This window comes from Pelodiscus sinensis, chromosome 1, assembly GCF_052426305.1.
Source record: "Pelodiscus sinensis isolate ZL-2025 chromosome 1, ASM5242630v1, whole genome shotgun sequence".
NCBI classification, from domain to species: domain Eukaryota; kingdom Metazoa; phylum Chordata; order Testudines; family Trionychidae; genus Pelodiscus; species Pelodiscus sinensis.
Genome location: NC_143052.1, coordinates 298,259,058 through 298,276,694, shown reverse-complemented (window position 1 = coordinate 298,276,694; position 17,637 = coordinate 298,259,058). Strand labels below are relative to the sequence as shown.

At 46.1% G+C, this 17,637-nt stretch overlaps 1 protein-coding gene across 2 annotated transcripts in view; it reads left to right on the top strand.

Moving 5' to 3' along the window:
* The first annotated feature begins 342 nt into the window (after positions 1 to 342).
* FREM2 (FRAS1 related extracellular matrix 2) overlaps positions 343 to 17,637 on the top strand; it is a 181,306-nt gene continuing 164,011 nt past the window's right edge. For both annotated transcript variants that reach the window (XR_012900698.2, XM_025185589.3), the window contains exons 1-2: positions 343 to 5,556; positions 14,675 to 14,764. Coding sequence is in view for 1 of the 2 variants with exons in the window: in XM_025185589.3 (XP_025041374.3) it covers positions 426 to 5,556; positions 14,675 to 14,764 (5,221 nt within the window). In the remaining variant the exon portion in view is untranslated. The remainder of the gene's footprint in view (positions 5,557 to 14,674; positions 14,765 to 17,637) is intronic.

The following is a 17,637-nucleotide window of genomic DNA, read 5'->3' as shown; positions in this document are numbered from 1 at the left end:
CCCTCGTCTGCTTTACACCGACCCTGCGCTTGCAGGACGCTGTTCCCCTGCTGCGAATGGCACGATGGAAAGCAGCGTCCGGGCGCCCCCCATTTGTTGCTATCTCCCCCTGGGGTGTGGGGAGGGCTTCGCTGCTTTTCCCGCGACTTCCCCCAAACAACCTGTTGCAACTTGCGTTTTTCTTTTCTCACTTGACTCGGATGATTGGCACCCCTTGTTGGCCAATCCCCGCCGACGGCCGCGCTCCTTCAGGTGGTTATTGGACAGTATGGGGGGAGGCGGGATTTCTCAGCGTTCCCTTGCCGGGGCGATCTGGGGGGAGTTTATAACTCAGCCTGTTCGCCCGGCAGCTGAGCGCGCTGCTGCGGCTCGGGCCGGGGGTTGCTGACAGGATTCGCTTGGCTCGTGCTCTGCAAGCGGGGAACATGCACCGGGGCCGCCCCCCGCACGGACACGCACGGACTTTGCTGCTGTTGCTGCTGCTGCTGGCTGGCGGGATCCGGGCGCTGCAGCCGGGCAGCCCCGCGTTTTCCGACCCCTCGGCGCTGGGACCCCCGGAAGGCGCCTCCATCGTGGTGGCCAACCGCGGGCTGCGGGTTCCCTTCGGCCGCTCCGCGTGGCTGGACCCGCTGCGCGACCTGGTGCTGCAGGTGCAACCGGGAGACCGCTGCCACCTGCGCGTCTTGGACGAGGACCCGCTGTGGCTGCGCCCGGGCCGCCTGAGCCCGCCGCGCTTCCCTTGCGACTTCGGCCCCGGGGAGGTGACGTACTGGCACCTGGGCTCCCGCAGCCCTGCCCGGGACCGGGTCCGCCTGCAGCTGCGCTACGACTCGCCCAGCCGCGCCGTGGTGCTGCCCCTGGTGCTGGAGGTGGAGGTGCTCTTCGCCCAGCTGGAGATCGTCACCCGCAACCTGCCCCTCACCGTGGAGAGCCTGCTAGGCACCAGCAACGCGCTGGACGGCCGCAGCCTGGCCTTCGCCTTCCAGCCGGGCAGCCCGCGCTGCAGGGTGGGCGCGCTGCCGGGGCTGGGCGGGCTGCCCCGCTACGGGGAGCTGCTCAGCCCACCGGCCCTGAGCTGGCATCCGTCGGCCGCCGGCGCCCCGGCGCCCTCTGCCTGGTGGGAGTGCGAGGAGTTCCTGCGGTTGGGGCTGCGCTACCGGCACACGGCGGCCGGCCGCTCCCCGAACCGGGACCTGCTGCCCATGGTGGTGGAGCTGCGGGAGGCCGGCGGCGCGCTGCTGAAGCGGGAGCATTTCCAGGTGCTGGTGCGGATCCGGGCGGGCGCCGAGAACACGCCGCCCCGGCCCAGCTTCGTGGCCATGCTGATGATGGAGGTGGACCAGTTCGTGCTCACCGCCCTCACCCCGGACATGCTGGCGGCCGAGGACGCCGAGTCCGCCCCGGACCTGCTGCTCTTCAACATCACCTCCCCCTTCGGGCCGGGCCAAGGCCACGTGGTCAGCACCGACGACCGCAGCCTGCCCATCGCCTCTTTCAGCCAGCGGGACTTGCGGGAGCTGCGGGTCGCCTACCAGCCGCCGGCGGAGGACTCGGCCCGGGAGCGCCTCTTCGAGCTGGAGCTGGAGGTGCTGGACCCCGAGGGCGCGGCCTCTGAGCCCTTCGCCTTCATGATCGTGGTGAAACCCATGAACACCCTGGCACCTGTGGTGACCCGCAACACCGGTCTGGTGCTCTACGAAGGGCAGTCGCGGCCACTCTCCAGCCCAGGCCCCAGCCCCAGCCTGCTCATCAGCGACGAGGACGACCTGGAGCAGGTGCGGGTCAGCGTGGTGGCAGGACTGCGGCATGGCTACCTGGCCCTGTTGGAGGAGCCCCAGACCGGGGAGCTCCAGCCTCGCAAGCACTTCACGGTGGCTGAGCTGGTGGCCGGACGAGTCATCTACCAGCACGATGGCAGCGAGTTTCCGCTCAGCGACAACCTGGTGCTGCGACTAGAAGATGGCGGTGCCCGGCACCGTGTTGAATTCCTCTTCCCCATCACCCTGGTGCCCACTGATGACCAGCCACCCCTGCTTAATGCCAACACAGGGCTGTCATTGGCCGAGGGTGAGACAGCCCTCATTCCTGCTCATGCTCTCAGCGCCACTGACATCGATTCGGACGATGCTACACTGCGCTATGTGCTGGAGTCTGGCCCTGCTGCAGGGCAGCTGCTGCTCCGTCAGGTCCAGCCACCGATGAGCTGGGAGGGTGAAGATGGAGGCTCCCTCTGGGGGAGGGTGCTGGACTTATCTGGGGACCCCCCAATCTATGAGAGACTGGTGAGTGAGTGGCTGCAGCAGGACATTGTGGAAGGGCGGCTTTTCTACCGGCACCTTGGACCCCACAGCTCTGGCCCCAGGGTGTTGCTGGACCAGTTTGTCTTTAGAGTCCAGGATGACAATGACCCACCCAATCGCTCCGGGCCACAAAGCTTTGTAATCCGGATGCATCCGGTGGACCGCCTGGCCCCAGTGCTGCATGGTGGTAGCAGCTTGCACCTGGTGGTGGCTGAACAGCAGGTGACCCCTCTGCGGAGGAAGCACCTGCGCTACACAGATCAGGACTCTGGGGACAGGGAGATCCTCTACACCATCACCCAACCCCCCACTGACACAGACTCTAACTACCCCGCAGGGATCAAGGGTACCCGCCTGGGATCCCTGGTACTGAGTGATGACCACTCAGTGGAGGTGATGCACTTCACCCAGGCCCAGATTAATCACCACAAGATCTCCTACCGGCCCCCACAGCAGGAGCTGGGGGTGGCTCCCCGCCTGGCCCAGTTCCAGTATCGTGTGGAGGATGCAGCTGGAAATGCTGCTCAAGGCACCTTCACCATCTACCTGCAGCCAATAGACAACCAGCCGCCTGAGATCACCAACAGTGGCTTCACTGTGCATGAGGGGGGCAGCCATGCACTCAATCTGGTGGAGCTGGACGCCAGTGACACAGACACTGAGCCCACTCACCTCCAATTCACGCTGACCCAGGCTCCCCATCATGGACAGTTGCAGCTTTCTGGGCATAGCCTGGCCATGGGAGCAGCCTTTGGCTTGGAGGATATTAAACATGGCAGAGTGGTCTATGTGCACAGCGGTGCTGAGTCTCACAGTGATGCTTGCAGCCTGGATGTGACTGATGGGGTCCATGTGGTGCCCATTACACTGAAGGTGACAGTGCACCCTGTAGATGATGAGGTGCCCACTTTACGGCTGCCTGCAGGGACACTCGGCTCTTACTTGGACGTGCTGGAGAATAGTGCAGCTGAGATCACCACTAACGTCATCCAGGGCACAGATGAGGATACAGATGACCTGATGCTGACTTTCATTGTGGAGGATCCTCCTCAACATGGGGATATCCTGGTTCAGGGCATGCCTGCGGAGAGGTTTTCCCAGAGAGACCTGCTGGATGGGGCTGTGGTATATGCTCACACGGGTGGTGAAATAGGGCTGCTGCCCAAAGAAGATACCTTTAACCTCACTCTGTCTGACCTGTCTGAAGAGTGGAGTGTTGGGGGTAATGTCGTTCAGGGAGTTTCAGTTCTGGTGACCATCCTTCCTGTGGACAGTCAAGCCCCAGAGGTTTTGGTGGGGGAACACTTTATGGTAATAGAGGGTGAGAAAAGGGTCATTACACATGCCCACTTAAAGGCTGAAGATGTGGATACACCCACTGATGATATTCTGTGCACTATAGTTGCTCAACCCACCTCTGGTTATGTAGAGAATATCTCTCCAGCCCCCGGGTCTGAAAAATCCAGAGCAGGTACAGCTATAAGTGCCTTCACTTTGAAAGACCTCAGGCAAGGGCACATTTATTACGTTCAAAGCATTCATAAAGGAGTGGAGCCTGTTGAAGACAGGTTCACTTTCCGCTGCTCTGATGGTATTAACTTTTCAGAAAGGCACTTCTTCCCTATCATCATTATTCCAACTAATGATGAAGAGCCTGAAATCTTCATGCGAGAGTTTGTAGTGATGGAAGGCATGAGCTTGGTTATTGATACTCCCATCCTCAATGCAGCAGATGGGGACATCCCCACTGATCAACTGACCTTCACTATAACTAAGTTTCCCAAGCATGGCCACATTGTGAACCAGTTGATCAATGGGACAGTCTTAGTGGAGAGCTTCACCCTGGATCAGATAATGGAGAGCTCCAGTATTATCTATGAACATGATGATTCTGAAACAAGGGAAGACAGCTTTGTGGTGAAACTCACAGATGGTAAATATGCTGTAGAGAAACCTGTGCTCATCATGATTATTCCTGTAGATGATGAGACACCCAGAATGGCCATCAATGATGGGCTGGAAATTGAAATAGGGGAGACTAAAATCATCCACAACAAAATACTAAAGGCTACTGATCTAGATTCCGAAGACAAAACTTTGACTTACATTATAAGATATGGGCCAGGACAAGGCCTCTTACAAAGAATAAAGCTTTCAGGTGGTGTTGAGAATATCACACTGGGAATGAACTTTACCCAAGATGAAGTGGATAGAAACTTAATTCAGTATGTGCATTTTGGCCAAGAAGGTATTCGGGATCTTATCAAATTTGATGTGACAGATGGGATAAATCCTCTCATTGACCGATACTTTTATGTGACCATAGGTAGCATTGATATTGTCTTCCCAGACGTAATCAGCAAAGGGGTCTCTTTGAAGGAAGGAGGAAAAGTTACACTTACCACTGATTTACTGAGCACCAGTGACTTGAATAGCCCAGATGAGAACTTGGTTTTCAGTATTACCAGGGCTCCGGTTCGTGGCCATCTCGAATGCACGGATCAGTCTGGGGTACCCATCACAACCTTCACTCAGCTCCAATTGGCAGGCAATAAAATCTACTACATTCACACCTCGGAAGATGAGGTGAAAATGGACAGCTTTGAATTTGCAGTGACTGATGGCTATAACCCAGTGTTTCGCACTTTCCGAATTTCCATTAGTGATGTGGATAATAAAAAGCCAGTGGTCACAATCCATAACCTGGTGGTGAGTGAAAGTGAAAATAAACTAATAACCCCCTTTGAACTGACTGTGGAAGACAGAGACACCCCTGATATGTTGCTAAAATTTATTATCACCCAAGTTCCAGTTCATGGTCAACTCCTGTTCAATAACTCCAGGTCAGTCACATCTTTTACCAAATTAGATCTCAACGAAAATCTTATAAGCTACAAACATGATGGTACAGAGTCAGCTGAAGACAGCTTCTCTTTCATTGTTACAGATGGGACCCATACTGATTTCTATCTTTTCCCTGACACTGTGTTTGAAACAAAGAAACCCCAAATAATGAACATTCGGATAATGGCTGTGGACAATAGCGTGCCCCAAATTGTAGTGAACAAAGGTGCCCCTTCTCTCCGTGTATTGGCCACGGGCCACTTGGGTTTCATGATTACCAACAAAGTGTTCAAAGTGGAAGATAGGGACAGCTTGCACGTTACCCTCAAGATCAGGATTACAGAGGCTCCTCGCCATGGCTTCCTTATCCACCTGGGAAAAGGCAATCATAGTATCACTCAGTTCACACAAGGTATTTCTGTGTTTGGTACTCTCTCTCTTTAGTGCACTGGAAACATGCATGCAGGAATGAAGTATATTGAATTCTGAAATACTTGATTCCAGAAAGAGGCTGTTTATGGAATTGAGGGCCTGTTCTTTTTTTTTTTATATGTATTTGTAATCTTGTCCAGGGTCCAGAAAACAGCAACCAATTGTAATTGGTAGTATACAAATAGAATGAGGGTGCACGGGTGAAGTGATAACCCAGGATATTAGAAAGTCAGGTTAGGTGGGACAATATCTTTCATTGAGCCAAGTTTTGGTAGCGAAAGAAACAAGCTTTCAAGCTACACAGCTAAAGAGCTCTCTCTCTTCCTAACAGAACTTGGCTCAGTAAAAGAGAATATAGGCGAGAGTATCTCTCTAGTAGCTATCCTGGTACCAGGATAAACAGCACTGCAGACAAAAACAGAATAAGACAGTCCTTGCCCTGAAAATTTTACAATTTAAAGAATTCTGAATTCTGTATTCATTCTGAGTATACCTTACTCAAAGTCTTAGTCTAGCTACTCAGTATGAGTACAGGATACATGATTGATCCATAAAACATTAGAAACTTGTAACTTTTTTCATATCATTTTCCTTAGAAAGATACTAATGGAGCAGTAAACTATTGTTAACTATCATATGTAAGGCACTAGTCACATACTGCCTAGGTTAAACTTGACATAGTTTAACTTCATCCCCAAGTCCAGGGAATAAAATATCTCATGACCCCCTTATTGCTTATTTGCACAAACTTTAAATCATAAGATCTCTCTGGTAAACTAAGAGGTAAGAGTTAATATAAATGTTTTAAAGTGATGTCAGTGCTGCTTGGTTTTCTTAAACTGTAGTAGATAGCATAATTAGGATGGAAATGACCATATGCTTCATGTGCTGAAATAAAGCCTTAAAACAAGGCTGTGGAATAACCTTCAGTCAAAAAGAACGAACTGTCTATTCACTGGGAAACTACCAGTATTATGTTATTAGTTTAATTGGCTAAGTAAAAATGAAATGGTGCTTCTTGGAGCCTTAATTGGTGTAAGTTTGTTTGCTCAAGTTGCAAATCCAGCAAATAGGCCTCACAAATCTTATAGTGTTCTACTGAATGCTAAAGGTATCCCAAGTCTGGCAGTGATAGGCAAATCTTAACAAAAGGCCCAAAATATTGCAGGAAATTCAAGCTGCCTAAATGGTGTTAGCGAAGATAGCCGAGGTATAAAGAAACATTTCCAAAGATGATGTGTTAGGACCTTTTGAATTGGTATCAGTGAGAAGTACAGAGGAGTAGGTAATATGCACTTTACTTCATGTGTATTTCTAAGAGCAAGCAGCATTTCAGATAAGCAAAGAGGTTCATTTGTGGGAATACTGACAGCTTGTTACTGCCTGCCACTTGTGTGGCCCACCCATCTCATTTAATAGCTACGTAGCCCTCTGCCTTCTGCACTCTGCATAACAGAAGAATGGAGCATGGTGGAGGAAGACATAGGATATATAAGAGACCAAGGAATTAAATTTTGCATGCTGTACTGCTCAGGGTGTATAACCATGGTGCCATATGATTAATTGCTGAATTCCAATTTAAACAGCTGCTGCTATCAGGGAGTTCAGGAGTTTCTTCCCTCCGTATTTCTCTGCAACAGACACATACTCTCCGGTATCTGCACTTGGCCTTTTCTGCCTCCAAAATTCCACAGTTGCTACTACCTGCTGTCTCCAACAACAGTCCTGATGGTGGTAGTGCTAGTGTAGTTCAGGCTTCAATCAGGCATCAGTATTTTTAAGTGCACTGTATCTATCTCTGTTCATAGCTGGTTTATACGGCTTGTTTGCTAAAATGTCAGTGGTCTCCCAAAAGCTTGCTTGCAGTAGTGCTACTGCCGGTGGACCCTGGCAAGAAAAAAAAAGCCTAGTGCAGATCGGGTCACATACACGTGTCAGACTGTCATAGCTGGGAAAGCATGTGATTCTAAGAGCAGAGAGGAGGGAGGCAAATCTGGGAGGTGCCTTCAGGTGTTGGAGGAAAGAACGTGGGAGAAAGAGGTATGGGATGGGGAAGGTAGCAGTTTGGGGAAGAAAAGGAGCAGCTCCATAGCAGGGCAGTGAAGAAAACTCCGGGCAGAAAAAGGCATTGGGAAAGACGTGGGAGGAATGCCTGGTCAGGGGCAGCAGTCTTGCAAAATTGGAAGGCCTAATCAAGTGGAGAAGGGTGACATCAGCCTTGCTGGGGAGAGGGAACGGGGAAAAGCTCCACTTATAGAGAGGTGCAGGAGTAGGGAAAAACAAAGAGGTAGCAGCTATGTGCTTTTTTCTATGGAAGAAAGAACATTGATGCTTCCTTTCACTGCTGGTGTCCCCTTCACATGCAGGGTCTGTGGACAGCAGTATCAGTGCTAGGGAGCTATGACTTCTTGGCTAGACTTAGAAAGCTTAAGTTTCAGCAGGCAGCGAGAGAAGCTTATTCAGACCTATAGAGTGAGAAGCATGGACAGAATTCTGGGTCTGATTCAGTGATGCCCTGACCCTGGTGTAGCCCTTTATATCAGCGTGAAGTGAGTAAAACACTACCAGATCCTGAATGGTAGCCTTTTACACCCTTATTAACGCTCATGCAGCACTGTGATAAGTGCTCATTCAATATGCAAGGCAACTGGCTCTCTTTCTTTCTGTTGGAACTCTCCCATCTGTGAGTACAGGTTTTTTTTAGCCTGTCACAAGTCATTTTTCACAGAGATAGTTTCCTGTTACTGACTCCATGAGTCTCCTTCTGCCATCTATCTCATTTTTTTTAATCTTCTATCTTTTCCCTTTTTAAGGACCCCATCTTGCAACACACAGAGAACCTCCTGTGAGGAGCTGAATGCCCTCAATGTTCATGAATGTCACTGGTTGCTGATAGAACTCAGCCTGTTGCAGGAGGTATGCAGTGCCTTGAAGGCATTGGTTTCAACCTCTCTCCTGTCCCCACCCCAAAAAGGGTCATTTTATTGCCATGAGGCCTCGCCTTAGAAGTTTAGCTACTGGATTGTGAACCAAAGGGGGGGGGGGGGACACTACTGCCCATGGTTTTTTCACCATCCCTAAGATGAGCCTCCATAGATGTATGAGTGAACAAACTGATCTCATAGAAGGAGAGAAGTTCTCTGATTTGAGAGCTACTGTGGTTTAACAGCAGCTGCCCCAGTGGGAAAGAATTTTAGCCACACAATAACTTTTTGTTTTATATTTGGGAAGGCTGTTATTTCAATAGCTGCTAATATTTTACTAAATGGTAGAAAGAAAGTCACCCAAATATTTCAGATAAATCGCAGACTCCAGTTACAAACTCCAGAGTAGTAATTGGACACACCAGCTACTGAAGGAGTTTGCACTGACAGTTGATGATCCACTTCGCGTTTTTTCCCTGTTATATGGCTTCTTTTGTTCAAGTACAGAATGTAGGTTGGTTTGGGTTACTAAACGAAGTTGAATATTTTTGTTAGTTACATTAGCTAGCATCTTGCTCACATGAGTAGTCAGTGAACTAGGTATGTTAAAATGCGTTTATTCTGGTAAATGTGTACCTACTGAAATTTTCAGAAGATACATGTTTACACGTGGGGGTGTGGAAGGCGGCTCCATAGTAGCTGGCTCCTGCCTACCCTCCCATGCTGCTGCCTTTGTTTTAGTTCCCAAAAGAAGCCCAAATACCATGTAATATTTGAAAAATTATTTAAAAAATCCTACTTTCTATTACTCTAGTTGTTTCAACTTCAAAGAGTCACATTTTGTTGCTTTATTTATATGTCAGATTCAGCAGTGCCGGGGGAGGGAGAAAGATGTGTTGTAACTGTGAAGGTTAACTGATAAGCCCACCGTTTACACTATCACATCCCTATGGTAAGCGTCATTGGTCCATGTCGCGTTTACAAATAATAATTAGTCACAGGTAAATTAAAAGTTAGTAGAGTTGAGCCCCATGGTAATAAGTTCCAATAATGAGAAAGCATAGAGTATTGTTTCTCGCTCTCCCTCATACACTTACAAATATTAATGTAGTATAAAAAGAGAAAAAAGGGCAGCAAGATAGGTTAAAAAGTTGCCAAAACAAGCCCAACTATCATGTTTGAAAATGTATTTTAAAAGCCCTACTTTCTATTACTCAAGTTGTTTCAACTTCAACTTGCTTTATTCTTTTCTCTCTTGCTTTCACATAGCTTGGTCTAGGCTTGCAAGGATTTTAAAAGTGGACAGTATATGAAAACAAAAAAAACCCCTTCCTCGGGCAGTAATTTCAAACCCTCTCTTCATTCTACTGAGGACAAAAATATTTACTCAGAAAATTGCTTATGCATAATCGCACAATACTGATCTCTGCAAGTCTGGGCTGGAATTTGTTCATAGAAGATATTTATTAAGATTAGATAATTGACTACGAACAGGGGAACAATGTTAACAGACTGCCAGGTCTTAAACTGTATGTAGCTTTTAATTAGCTATATTTTTCAAGGTATTGAATGTGCATAGTACTATATAAGCGTTAAGTATTATTTTTGGCACCTGCTCAATCCAGTGTGGTTAGCTTTGATTATTAAGACCATGATCTGCAGCTTCCGGGCATGCCAGTGAGTAGAAGCACAAGGAGCCCATCATGGAAAAATAGTGCACAATCTGCTGGGGCACATGATACCCCAGAGTGGGCAGAGGACTGCAGATCTGTTGCCTGATCTCTAAATCTAATGTACCTGCCAGCAGATCTGTCATTCTACATGAGGGATAGTGAATGGGTTGCAATCAGGATTCTTAATCAGAATTCCTTCCTGAACTCCCTTTGATGTGGTGTTGCTCTACACCTTTTGATATTGAGACAAATGCATTTGAAAGCATTATGTATATATGTAATAGTGTGTGATATTATAAAGTAGACATACAGACAAATCTGTTTGGCATAATTTCCAATCAAATTTCCAATCTTGTGTGTCTAACAGATTTATAGAGGGGCAGCCATGTTAATTTGTAACTTTCAAAACAACAAGTAGCCATGTGGCACCTTAGAGACTAACAAAAATATATATAGTACCATGAGCTTTTGTGGGCAAAACCCACTCAAGCTCATGATACCATCTACATTTTTTGTTAGTCTCTAAGGTGCTGCAGAATTATTTGTTGCTTTTTAAGCTTTGCCAAAGAGAATACTATAGGATTGCAGAACAGGACACAATTCCAGAAATTGTTTAGCTGAGGTTGTAGTCACAAAGGAATGCATGACTTCTTGCAGTGATGTGAATAACTTAGTTGGAGTTGAAAAGTCTCAGAGGGTAGCAATGTTAATCTGTAACTTTAAAAATGAATGTCCTGCAGCACTTTAGAGACTCACAAAAATACATATAGCCTCATGAGCTTTTCTGTCAGATATTAGAAATCGTAACACACATAAACCTGTAGGGGAACATTTTTACCTGCCTGAGCACTCATTAAGGTATTTAAAAGTAGCCATTTTTCTGCAATGGAATTTCAAAATCTAGCTACTGAGAGAGAGTGCAGAATTGACCTTTATATATAAATCTGACACTGTTTCCTTTGGTCTGAATAAAGACTTGAACTGGATGGCCCATCATAAACAAGCTTTCCTTATATTCAATGCCTCATTGACATCAAAAGCTAAGTATGGGACATTAGTCTGTTTAGCACTGGCACTACAGTTGACTGGTACTCCCCCCTTCTTTTTTTTTGTTATAAATGCTGAGAGTCCCCCTTTTTTTCTCCACTCAAGCTCATCTGAAGAAGTGGGTTTTGCCTATGAAAGCTCATGATACTGTATATATTTTTGTTAGTCTGTAAGAGTATGTCTACACTACCCTCCTAGTTCGAACTAGGAGGGTAATATAGGCATACCACACTTGCAAATGAAGCCCGGGATTTGAATTTCCCGGGCTTCATTTGCATAAGCGGGGAGCCGCCATTTTTAAAACCCCGCTGGTTCGAACCCCATGCAGCGCGGCTACACGGGGCACGAACTAGGTAGTTCGAACTAGGCTTCCTAGTTCGAACTACTGCTACTCCTCGTGGAATGAGGAGTAACGGTAGTTCGAATTAGGAAGCCTAGTTCGAACTACCTAGTTCGTGCCCCGTGTAGCCGCGCTGCACGGGGTTCGAACCAGCGGGGTTTTAAAAATGGCGGCTCCCCGCTTATGCAAATGAAGCCCGGAAAATTCAAATCCCGGGCTTCATTTGCAAGTGCGGTATGCCTACATTACCCCGCTGGTTCGAACTAGCGGGGTAGTGTAGACATACCCTAAGGTGGCACATGACTATTCGTTGTTTTTAACTGGAGTTGACATAGCTTAGGCTGACTTACTGTTCCTTCGTGATAGAGATGTAGCCGTGTTAGTCTGGTGTAGCTTCAATAAAAAACAGGACTATGTAGCACTTTAAAGTCTAACAAGATGGTTTATTAGGTGATGAGCTTTCGTGGGCCAGACCCACTTCCTCAGATCAAATAGTGGAAGAAAATTGGCACTGGGACTGACCCACAAAAGCTCATCACCTAATAAACCATCTTGTTAGACTTTAAAGTGCTACATAGTCCTGTTTTTTATTACTGTTCCTTCACTGTGTTGCATTGAAGGGAGATATTCTTCTCATTCCGTTGGAATACCAGTCAACCAGAAAGTACTCTGCAGTAGAGTTAGTGGGTCTTCGCTAGACCTACTAAATTGACCCTTGCTTCAACGATCACAGTAGTGCCGATCAACAGTAAGTGTAGATATAGCCTACGAAAGTGCTAATGCAGCCAAATGAGCTGTGGAAAGTGAATGTAAGTTAGCTCACATAACTCTAATATGTATTTAACAAGCTGAAAGACTCAATAGATGCTTTATTTAAATATAAAATTTTGGTAAATGTTATTGTTTTAGGAGCTATCCTGCAAATCTTTATGGGGTGTTTGGCTTTATGCATATTCATTCCATTCACTTTATTACAACTACTTGTACATGTAAAGTTAAGTACTTGTGTAAGTGTTTGTAGGATCAGAAGGTTTGGAGTTTTTTTTGGTTGCTATATTGAGATAAGGATATTCACTTGCACCCTCTTTATTATCCAATTAATTCTTTGTTTAAATACAAGTAAAAAAATACTAAAAATGTAATCTCTTATATAGTCTTTATTTAACATAGAAGATGCATGTCTGGGTTTTGAACTATGCATGATACACAGGGACACGTAATTTCTAACTAAAATGCTTTTGATATGTTTTTACGAACCAGTACACATGTCCTGACTTGTGGAGAAATTTGTATGACATTTGAATTCCACTTAAAGGCTGTTGCTTTCCAAAATTTTGTCAAAAATTGTTTATGATATGATGCCCCATACATTAGAGAGAAACAAAAGACTTTTCAGAGTCAATGACAAGGACAAGTTTGTATTTATTAAAGAATTCATGTCACTCCATAAAGAAATCAGAAATGACCATATTAACAAACAACTTTTTTCTATACTTTTGTTTATTTTGCTGGAACTGATGCTCCAAGATCTGTTACTAAATAAGTTGAATTGTCTCTTATTGAAATCTCTTCTGTCTAATGTAACTGAATTTGTCTAAGTTTTTCAGTGTATTGCTAGCATCTGAGCACCTCTTTAAGTCATATTCTATGAGGGCTTTGCATTGGAGGGTGTTTATTTTGTTCTTTTATCAAATATATATCGTTTGGAAAAACAGGGAGCTTTTTTTTAAAAAAAACCCTGAGTTCCATTAATACTGAAATCTTCTGACTCAAGAGTATGTCTACACTGCAGTGTAAGAGTTCTGTTTGCACTCAGTCTGAATCCTACTTTCCTCCATGTACACACCAACTATGCTAACTCAGGGCTCAGATCCTTGGTCCCAGAACCCCACAGGATGGAGGCCTAAGCCTGATCAAGCCAGGACCCAGCATTCAAGTCCTATTGCTTTTGCAACATAGACACAACCCCATGGGACTTGTGCTATGGGAGTCCACCATAAGTATCCCACAAACCCATGGGCTGATTTTCCTTGTTCTCTGGACAGTCACATTTAGTGGATAATGATGATTTCCCACACGGCACCAGGATTGAAATCCTTGATTGGCCATATTTTGGAGGGCATTATGAAATCTGGAATATGGGTGGTTTGATTGAGACCAGATAATGAATTATAGTCTCTCAAGTCCCAGGTTGGAACTCAAAGATTCAACAATTCTTAACTAAGGGTAACAGATGAGTGTAGGGTAGGGCTACTCAACTTTGGAAGCCCTGGGGACCACAATGATACTCACAGCACATGCCGAGGGCCGCAACTTAATTGTGGTTGCATATGCATGCAAATATATATGCAAATATATGCAATAACTTTTCACATTGATGGGTATGAATACAAAGATTAAGGCAAGACTCCACAACATACAGGCCCCGTATAAGTCAGTTCTGCTGATATTAATAAAATGCAATATTTACTCGATTTCCACCCACATGACAGCACTTTTAATGAGCAACGACAGTCCAGGAATTTCACTACTAAAACACCTATCAATGGAAGACCATTATATTGACTTGCTGTTGTGGAGCATGTTCCCAATGGAAGCCATGTTCAAAGGATCCCACCTATGAGCTGTGTGTTGAGCCCCGTGTAAACCTAAACTGCACTGCGGGCCGCAAACAAATGGGCTGCGGGCCACATGCGGCCCATAGGCTGTGTGTTGAGTAGCTCTGGTGTAGATCACTAGTGGGGAACCTAAGGTCTGGGATCCTGATGTAGCCGCCACCTTGCCTGGATCCGAGCCCTGAGGCTTGGGGCTTTCCCCAGCATTGGGGAGCCCACAATGGTGAGGGGTGGGGGTTTTTGTTTCAGATTTGTGTATAGCCCCCAACTAATTTTTCTGTGGGTCAGTGGCCCTGACCCAAAAAAGGTTTCCCACCCCTGCTATATATGCTCAAGCCCTAGGTTAACAAATCCAGTGTTTTCTATTCTTCTAACTCCGGGCTAACAGAGTGAATTAAGATGTCTGGTGAAGAAATTAATGATAACCACTAAGTGTTTCTATTTGTATGGTTTCTGTTTTCATGTAAATTAAAATGTGTTTTGTCTTGACATTTTCCAGCTGATATTGATGACATGAAGATATGTTATGTTTTAAGAGAAGGTGAAAATGCAACAAGTGACCTTTTCCATTTTACTGTTGAAGATGGTGGTAAGTCCTTAAGTTCTAGAACAGCTTTCTGTAAGTTGAACTACCTTGTGCAGATGTTGAATTTAATTACAGGTAGCTCATGAAACATGTTACTTCACCAGCTTCGGTGCTTTTTTGGTGTTGTGAACTGTTATTGTGTCTACCAAAAGTTCCTTCAAAAACTATATGAAATTACTAGTCTGTTAAAAGGGTGAAATCTTCATGTCCCACATAAAGCTCAACCTATTAGATTTTATACAATTTTCCTTCATATTCCCAACAGAGACTCACTGTTGCAGCATATTCTCTGTGCAATTACTTCCTCAATTTATGAGCTGCGGTAGTAGCTGCTGCCCTTCAGAAACTACATGTTGTGGGTCCTGGCCACAGAACCCAGTACCTCTCTCTGCAGTCCACATGACTATCCAGCCCAACCAGTGAACCAAATTCTGTAATGAATTCTGGTCATGTACCACTTGCGGCAGGTTGCACATATGTAAGAGGAATTTTAGCAGCCATCATGGACTCAATCTTTTCGGCACACAGGTTGTGTAGAGTCCCCGTTCTGCTGCTTCTTCCCCTCAAATCCATCAGGAGTTTGGTCATGTGCAGGATATTACTCAGGATGATCAATAACAGATGAATTTCAGTAACAGAATTTCAGGGAGTGGGGGAAAGATTTCTGTTTAAAATGTATCTAACTATTGCTCTTCAGCGAAAGTGGTTTACCAGTATAAAACAAATATTGATACAAAAGTTTGGAAATAGTATGTGTGAACTTGGCTAACTTATTATCAGTGAGTTACATTTTAAGAAATGACCAGAGATCTTTCTAGGTGTAGCTAACCCTATGGCACGGTAGGTGATTGTTAAGTTAGGATGCTTTAGTAAGTTTTCCAATAAATTAAATTGCTTTATATGTGAGCAGTCATTAGTTTTAACCAATTTAATTTAACTCTAAAACCTTTTTTTCAAGAATAAAGCTATTTTGACCCTCATTGGAATCAATCCTTGTTAAACTGGTTAAAACACTGGCCAAACACTGGTTAAACACTGGCTGCAGGGGCTGTTCTGGCCCGGTCCTGATGCGCCGTGAGCAGTGGGGGCTGTTCCCATCAGCCAGACCCTCCGGTTACCTGGTAAGCATGCCAGTAAGGCTTATGCTTACTGGGTAATAGTTTAACCTTTTACAACCCTACCCCTCACACACTCTAAAAGACAAGAAGCGCTGTCCATCTAATAACCAATTGCTGTAGCAGTCTCTGAGCTGAAACTACTCAACTCACCCGCTCTCTAGTTAGCAAAGTGTTCCAAAGGAGGATGGCATTAGCCCTGAACCCATCTTTGGGGGCCTGTGGAGTGGGGCCAAGGCACTAAAGGTGAGGGGTGCCCAGTGGCATCCTTCTGGATGGCACAGGGTGTACGCCTTCCGTCGTGCCAGTTATCTGCCTAAGAGATGGTGTCTCCTGAGGTACAAATAAGACTCTTGGAATCTGAGGCCAATTTTCAAAATGTCATTGCTTATCTTTACTGCCTCATTGAGCCAAACATAAATGAATTATTTATGGCATCAGGCTTATTTTCCCCAAATATTTTAATTTAAATCAATGCCTAGATTAGAGGAATGAATGGTTAAGTACAGATATATGCATGAAACATGGTGTGAAACACAATACCATAGTACAAGTTGGACCTCTCTGGTCTGGCACCCTTGGGACTTGATTGGTTCTGAAAGGGGGGATTTGCTAGACCAAGGAAGGTCTCTCCCCTCTAGTCCCATGCTGCCACCGGCTTAGGGCTCCACCCATCCCACTGGGGCTCTCTAGATGCTGCCAACCCTGCTGCTGCCAGGGCTGGAGCACCATGGCTAGAGCCCCACAGCTCAGGCAGAAGCTCTGCAACTGCCTGGCTCCCCAGCCAATGCCACAGCTCCGCATCTGGGACAGAAACTCCACAGCCGGGGTCGTAGTTTCACAACAGGGCCAGAGCTCCCTGGCTGCTGCTGGGGCTGGAGCCAGAGGTCCCCATTGTTCTGTGAGTTTCCCGCCCCCTCGCCCCACACACACACACACACTGGACTCCTGGCTGAATTGATGATGCCCCCTATGGCGCTCCTTCCCTGTCATCAGACCTCCCTATTCCTAGGCTCTGTGGTGCAGGGACATCCTTGTTTCAGACCAGGGAGTCCCAGTTAAGAGAGGTACAACCTGTATTGTTATGGCAAGAGTCCCCCAAAGGGGCTGTTATACGTAGGCTCCCAAGTTCTTTTTCTTTGTATGAGCAAATATCCAACTTCAGGAAGACTGGCTGCATGCTGGTATTAACTTTGTTATGCAAGGCTCTGAATAGCGGGAGCTATGTGGGCAGCTGGAGAATTTTTATTTTCTGTCTTAATCTGTGAGTGGAATCAATTTGCTCCCTGGGACATGGTCAGTGGTGATGGGCAGTGCTTCCTCATGGCCAAATCTGCCTCTGTAGTCTGTGGATACGTTGTTGGTGTGTATGTGTATCGCTATGTCACTGATTTTTCTTTTACTGGGAAGCCAGGTTTCAAAGTCCTGGACATCTGTTGCTATTTGGCAGAGGGGGCGACAGTATTTCTTGTGTCCAATTGTAACCTGTAATAGTATGATTTTTGATAATATAATGCATCATTGTACTTCAAAGCTGATTGTTGATTTTCTAACCCTTTGGGCATTTTCAACAGGGCACTACCAGATGCATTATCACATTAGACACATCTTAGCTAGGTGGTTAGCTAAGGCCAACATTAAAGTTGTAGTCTTTATTTAAATTGTGGAAAACATTGATTTATATTGTATTTCAACGTATTTTGTGAGGAATGGTTGTCTAAAGAACTTGGAAGGGATGCAATTTGGGACTGAGACACTAAT